This window comes from Anguilla anguilla, chromosome 1 (genome assembly GCF_013347855.1).
Source record: "Anguilla anguilla isolate fAngAng1 chromosome 1, fAngAng1.pri, whole genome shotgun sequence".
Taxonomy (NCBI): Eukaryota; Metazoa; Chordata; class Actinopteri; order Anguilliformes; family Anguillidae; genus Anguilla; species Anguilla anguilla.
This window is the reverse complement of record NC_049201.1, coordinates 3661154-3668653: the sequence shown is the minus strand read 5'-3', so window position 1 is coordinate 3668653 and position 7500 is coordinate 3661154. Positions and strand designations below refer to the sequence as shown.

General features: G+C 51.1%; 1 protein-coding gene across 1 annotated transcript in view; it reads left to right on the top strand.

Moving 5' to 3' along the window:
• Nucleotides 1-7500, top strand: part of LOC118235492 (mannosyl-oligosaccharide 1,2-alpha-mannosidase IC) — a 61437-nt gene that overhangs the window by 38284 nt on the left and 15653 nt on the right. Inside the window, exons 3-4 of the mRNA XM_035432906.1 lie at nucleotides 1010-1104; nucleotides 6814-6937. Of these exons, the coding sequence (XP_035288797.1) occupies nucleotides 1010-1104; nucleotides 6814-6937 (219 nt within the window). The remainder of the gene's footprint in view (nucleotides 1-1009; nucleotides 1105-6813; nucleotides 6938-7500) is intronic.

The window sequence follows — 7500 nt, the reverse complement described above, 5'->3', positions numbered from 1 at the left end:
GGGTGTGTGTGTGTGGGGTGGGTGGGTGTGTGTGTGGGGTGGGTGGGTGTGTGTGGGGTGGGTGGGTGTGTGTGTGGGGTGGGTGGGTGTGTGTGGGGTGGGTTGGGTGTGGGTGTGTGTGGTGGGTGGGGTGTGGGGGGTGGTGGGTGGGGTGTGTGGGTGGGTGTGTGTGGGTGTGTGTGGGTGTGTGGGTGGGGGGGGTGGGTGTGTGTGTGTGTGTGTGGGGTGGGTGTGTGAGTGTGGAGTGTGTGTGTGTGTGTGGGGTGGGTGGGTGTGTTTGTGTGGGGGGGGTGGGTGTGTGTGGGGTGGGTGTGGGAGTGTGTGTGTGTGGGGGGGTGGGTGTGTGTGGGTGGGTGTGGGAGTGTGTGTGTGTGTGTGGGGTGGGTGGGTGTGTGTGTGGGGTGGGTGGGTGTGTGTGTGGGTGGGTGTGTGTGTGGGGTGGGTGGGTGTGTGTGGGGGGTGTGGGAGTGTGTGTGTGTGGGGGGGGTGGGTGTGTGTGGAGTGTGTGTGGGGGTGTGTGTGGGGGGGGTGTGTGTGGGTGTGTGTGTGTGGGGGGGGGTGGGAGTGTGTGTGTGTGTGTGGGGTGGGTGTGTGTGTGTGTGTGTGTGTGTGTGGGGTGGGGGGGTGTGTGTGGGGTGGGTGGGTGTGTGTGTGTGGGTGGGGGTGGTTGTGTGTGTGAGGGGGGTGTGGGTGGTGGGTGGGTGTGTGGGGGGGTGGGTGGGTGTGTGTGGGGTGGGTGGGTGTGTGTGTGTGGGGTGGGTGTGTGTGTGGGGTGGGTGTGTGTGTGGGGTGGGTGTGTGTGTGGGGTGGGTGTGTGTGTGGGGTGGGGTGTGTGTGTGGGTGGGTGTGTGTGTGTGTGGGGTGGGTGGGTGTGTGTGTGTGTGTGTGTGTGTGTCTGTGTGTCTGTGAGTGTGTGAGTGTGTGTGTGTGTGTTTGTATGCTGTATGAGGGTGTGTGTGTATTTGGGTTTGGGTTTGTCTCCCCTGACCTGGTGTCTCCTCTCCTGCAGGTGTTTAAGAGGAAGGTGCTGGAGCTCGGGGAGAAGCTGCTACCTGCCTTTAACACTCCCACCGGGATCCCCCGCGGCGTGATCAACCTGGGCAGGTGAGTTCCGTGGGGCGTGGGGGGGCCTGGGGGGGGGGGGGGGGGGGGGGCGTATGCGGGTTGCTGGTGGGGTGAGTGTCTGGCCTGTGGTCCCGAGCTGAGTGGGACAGGCTTCGTTAGGCCCGGTAATGACTGGAGCCGCAGTCTGCGTTCCATCACTGCCTCGTATCAACCAATTAAACGACTCTGCCCTCCCGAGCGTGGAGCCGCGATTGGTCAGAAGATCAGAGGTCCCCTGGCAGGAGACATCAGCTCAGGGTCCAGATTGGATTGGCATTGGGTTGTGACCCGTGAGTGTTTCAAATTCAATGTGTGTTTACACAATCGATGCGTTTTCGGTTTTGGAGCGTGGTTTGGATTACATTGCAGTGTGTGTGCGTGTTTGTGTGTGTGTGCATGTGCCAGTGTGTGTGTGCCTGTGTGTGTGTGTGTGAGTATGTGTGTATGTGTCTGTGTGTGCCTGTGTGTACGTGTGTGTGTGTGTGCTTGTTGTGTGTGCGTATGTGTCTGTGTGTGTGCGCGTGTGTGTATGTACGTGTGTGTGTGTGTGTGTGTGTGTGTGCGCGCGTGTGTGTTTGTACGTGTGTGTGTCTGTGTGTGCGTATGTGTGTGTGTGCGTGTGTGTGTGTGTGTGTGTGTGTATGCTTGTTGTGTGTGTGCGTGTGTGTGTGCGTGTGCTTGTTGTGTGTACGTGTGTGTGTGTGTGTGTGTGGCTCATGTCACTGTATCGGACCTCACCTGCAGTGTGTGCACCTGCTGCCTTTCTGTCCCCCCCATCTCCCACCATTAACTCAGAAATCCACAGCACAGGACCGACAATAAAATCTCTCTCCGCTCTTTTCATCTTTTCTCTCTCCTCTTTGTCCATCATCGCTCTTTTTAACGCTTTTCCATTTGCCTCCGAACAATGAGTCTCTGCCCCGCCCCCTCCCACCTGCCCCCGATCAGCCGGCCTGCTCCACGCGGACCGCTGCCCCCAAATTTAATTAGCTGATCCTGCGACTAATGCCCGTTAGAGCAGTGACCAGGGACTGCAGAGACCTGCGAGCCGCAAAACTGCAGTGGATTAGTGCTCTCTCTCTCTCTTTCCTTCTTTTCTCTGTCTCTCGCCCACTCACTCTCTCTCTGTCTGACTTGCTCACTCTGTCTGTCTCCTGCGTGCGCATGCACACGCACGCACACACACACACCGGCGCATACACACACACGCACACACACACACACACGCACTCGCACACACACGCACACACACACGCACACCCACACACCGGCGTGCACATACACACGCACACACACACACACATGCACACACACACCGGCGCGCACACACACACACACACCGGCGCATACACACACACGCACACACAGACACACACACACACACACCGGCGCGCACACACAGACACACACGCACATGCATACGCACACACACACACCGGCGCGCACACACACACACCGGCACGCACACACACACACCAGCGCGCACACATGCACACCGGCGCGCACACACACACACCGGCGAGCACACACGCACACCGGCGCATACACACACACACACACACAGCACGTCGGTCCTGGCTGTCACTCGAGTGTCAGAACCGAGCTTGAGTTTCGAGCCCTCAGCCGATTGACTGGGCTGAAAACTTCTTCCACCGACCGGGGTTAACAGCTTTAAAAAATAACAAATACGTTTATAAAAACAGACTGTACGGAATGGCTGGGCGAAACCGTAAAAAATGTTGTAATGTGATATGGCTTCTTTGCTTTCATGATTTTTTTTTAGTCCAGACCGACAGCCCAGACTTAACAAAACATCAAGACATACACTTATTGGATGTGACTGCGGACAAAATAGAAAAATGTTTAGTGGACTGCAATTCATAGAATGTTTTCGAATGTGGATGAAACAAACCTTATTTTATTCTTAGCGTTCTTAAACTGCTGACCTCCAGTAATGTCTGTCACGGTTGCTGGGAAAATAATTATTAATGATTGTGTTGAGTATTATTTCTGGGTTCATCAGTCTTTGCCCTTCTGTACTAAGGGAGAACAAAATACTAAAAATAAAAAACTATATATATAGTAAATGAATTTAGAATTTGTAATAAAAAATGAAACGGTAATAATACATTGAAAAGTCCTGAGCGTGGCTGGCAAGTGCATTTATTCAGAGGAGGGAAGCCGGCCTGACCTCGAAAGATCCGTCTCAAAGTGGCGCGCCTTATTAATTTAAATCAGACGGGGGCGAAGGACGGGGCTCGGGCAAGGTTGCGTCGGCGCTCTGAAAGGGGATCACGCGCCGGAGAGCCCCCTTTAACCGAATAAACGATCCGCTTGACGTGAGCTCAGGGGGGATGCCTCGTGACCGTGGCAACTCGCCGTGGCAACTCGCCGTGGCAACTCGCCGTGGCAACGCGCCGTGGTAACTCGCCGTGGCAACGCGCCGTGGTAACTCGCCGTGGTAACTCGCCGTGGCAACGCGCCGTGGTAACTCGCCGTGGTAACTCGCCGTGGCAACGCGCCGTGGCAACGCGCCGTGGCTTTGTCAGGGCTCACCTCAGATTCGTACGGCGCGGAAAGTCGCCGCGTCCCTCTTTCCTTTCTTCGGGCGGGTAATGGCGTCTGCTGTCGAGTCCCCGAGATAACGGGGTTGGGTCACCCCTAGGAAGAGGGGTGGGGGGCAGGCGGGGGTGGGGGAGGGGGTTGAAGGGGGGGATTTAGAACAGCGGATCTAGAACTAGGGTCCGGAAACTGCTGGAGGACTATGAAGTAGTCGCAAGGGGGGTTTTTATCAGCAAAGAAATATTTGCCCTTGAGATTTACAGTTTAATTTTCCATTTTCTCATACATTTCATGGTTTTGTATGGAATTTTTTTTGTATTATGTCATTTTTAACAAGTCCGCAAAACGTGGAAAATATTCAAAGCAGTTGCATACAGTATGGACACTCAAGACACAACACCGAAATCAATTAAATGGCCCAAAAATGCTGTATTCACCACAGGCTTATTTCCTTCATTATCTCCAGGAGGTATTTGTTGAAAGTATTTTTTTTTCCTTTTTTATCCCCTCTTCTAATACCTCTGATTGTTTGAGCCGATACAAAGAAGATGTGAACAGGCAACTTGGAGAGTGTTTCTTTCACTTATTTCCTTCATTATCTCCAGAGGTTTTTATTTATTTATTTTTATTTATTTTTCTATTTCTGACTGTTATTTGGAGTTTTCTTTCCAAGTTGCCTCTTCACCTCTTTTTTTTTGTATTGGCTCAAGCATTTTTACCCCACACCTCAGCAGATTGAGACAGGATGTTTTTAAAATATTTTTTATACATCATTACACAGTTCCACCAATCAAAGAGCGGAGAGTGATTAGATTTCCATTTTTGGAGTGTGAGCCTTTTTATTATTAGTGATGACATGATTAGTCAGACGATCACAATCCCTCCCAATGGATATGATGTAATATAGTTTTTATCTTGAATTTGGCATATATGCATTTATTTTTTTGGATTTATTGCAGTTTTAAAGGCTCATTTCTCAGTTCTTCCTTAGCTTCTACTTCTTGTAACACAGGAGTGTATCAGTGAGTCTTTTCTCAATTTGGCATTTAACACGTGTTCCGACGGTTGTATTATCAAAATTTTCAGAATGAAAAGGAACAGATTAAATCTAACATCAACCCCTGGGGATCCTAGACAACAATGTGTAAAATAAGGATGCACAGTGTGCCATAAAAATGAACACATCAAAAAACATAAATGGCCAGTTATCCTCACTAACCAGTCAGCTAGCCATAGAGTGAACTGGGTGGAAAAGGAACGAGTGCAGGAGAGAGATGGAAAAAGGAAAGGGCCACTTACAGGCATGCCGATCCTTAAGAAGACAGGATGAGAAAGAGAGAAAAAATGATAGAGGCAGGCTTTTCATTATTGTGCATGATATTATATAACAATATATATATTAATGGAATTCTCTGCAACTCTGTGCATTTCTGCAAGTAATTGGCTTTTTCATCTCTTGCACACTCTCTCTCGCCCCCTCTCTCTCTCTCTCTCTCTCTCTCTGTCTCTCTCTCTCTATCTCCCTCCCTCTCTCTCTCTCTCTCTCTATCTCTCTCCCTCCCTCTCTCCTCCTTTTTTTTTACCGTGCTCACGGTTTTTCACTTGTGATTAGATTCAGGCCCATTGCTGTTGTGGATGAGGAGATGGATGGATGGATGGATGGATGGATGGAGGGATGGATGGAGGGATAAATGGAGGAACGGCGGCCCGGCTCCGTCTCACTCTGTTGGGGATTGATTTTGGGTCCTGCCGCGGCACAACGCGGCCCATCAGGGCCTGAGTGGGTAATGATGCGGACGGAGTCTCTCTGATGCACACAGACGCACAGGGACTTTCCACTTTACCGCCATTATCTCTGCGGGGCCTTGCCTCCTGGCGCCTGCTCCAGTGCCTCGCCCCCCCCCCCCCCCCCCACCCCCCAGATTTCCTCTAACTTTCTCTCTCTGTCTGTACATTACATTACATTTATTTGGCAGACGCTTTTATCCAAAGCGACGTCCAAAAGAAAAGTGCATTTCATGGTCATGGGCAACTGTAAAACACAGGTTCAATAAGATACGATACTCATTTCGTACAGCTATTTCTAGCCAATAACACAGTTTGGTTCACACAGTGAACACTCTTCTGGCCTAACCTCTGCCAAGCCAAACTAGGGAGAAGAACAAGCCACAATATTAGGACAAATACAAATTTACAAAATTTACAAAAATTACCAAAAAGTGCTGGAATGGGGGTACATGTATCATGAGTGTCATCTCTCTACATCTCTCCTTCTGACTGCCTGCTGTACTTTACCCATAATGCCTCTCTCTTTCTCATTCTTTCCTTCTATATATCCTCTCCCTCTTCCTATAACCCCCCCAGATCCCAGATTTCCTCTCTCTCTCTCTCGTGTTAATATCTCAGTAAGATATTACACTATTTTTGCATATACAGGTTATTGTTTATATTATATTCCTCCGGAGCAGTAACAGTAATTTATTATTCCTGTTAGGAGAGCAGGTAACCCCATGACACCTGTAAAAAGACTGTAAATGAATAATTCAGGGCAGGTTCTATATGCTGGTCCAGGGGGGCATGGGGTTCTGCTGGATTCAGACCCAGGGAACCAGAGGTGAAGTTATTATAATCAGTTACTGTAACTGATCACATAAGTACTGAGTGACAATGAAAGCCAGCAGATCTTACGGCTCTCCATGACCAAGGCTGGGGACCCCAGCAGACCCTGTGGCTCTCCAGGACCAGGGCTGGGGACCCCAGCAGACCCTGTGGCTCTCCAGGACCAGGGCTGGGGACCCCAGCAGACCCTGTGGCTCTCCAGGACCTGGGCTGGGGGCCCCAGCAGACTCTGTGGCTCTGCAGGACCAGGGCTGGGGACCCCAGCAGACCCTGTGGCTCTGCAGGACCAGGGCTGGGGACCCCAGCATCCCCTGCGACTCTCCAGTACCAGGGGTGGGGAAGTGTGGTTTAGACAACGTTGTACTTGTCCCCACTGCATTAGAGAACAAGCACTGTGAGCTCAATGTTGCCAATTTGTGACTTTGTCTGGGCACAAGCAGGACGAGCTTCGTTTGGAATTTGAGGGGGGGGGGGCTGGGTGTATCTTGGGGGTGGTTTTCACGGCCCCGGGACGGGGTTCTGTTGCAGTGGCACCAGCTGGAGCTGGGGGTGGGCCTCGGCGGGGAGCAGCATCCTGGCCGAATTCGGGACCCTGCACCTGGAGTTCGTCCACCTGACGGAACTCTCCGGAAATCCAGTCTACACCGAGAAGGTGAGCCTTTGCCACGGTAATATCTCTCTCTCTCTCTCACGCTATGTATTGACTGATTCCAGAACTAACTCCTGTTAGAGTGGTAACGAGGGCCTAGGGACGCCAGTGAGCAGAGCAGACGCCTCAAAACTGGCATGGATTATTCCTCCCTCTATTTCACTCTCTCTCTCTCACTTGCTCTCTTAATTTCTCCCTCTCTTTCTCACCCACTCTCTCTCTCTCTCGCTCTCTCTATTTCTCTCTCTCTCTCCTCTCTGTCTCTCTCTCACTCTCTATTTCGCGCTCTCTCTCTCTCACTCTCTCTCTCTCTCGCTGTCTCTTCCTCTTTTCCTGAGTGTGTGAACGTGCCTGGTTTTGCAGACACTCATATATAGCAGTGAATGCTGGAGTTAAATGTCCAGTGTTAATTTAACTAACAGAGTACATATGAGTCCAGTTGAGTCCGTATGTACTCTCTGAGAGTTGATTTAACACTGAGGATTTTACTGTAAATATTGGGGAGCTCGGCCTAGTCCAGAGAGGGAGACCCACAGTACTGCTAGCCTCAGGCACAGGGCTAACTC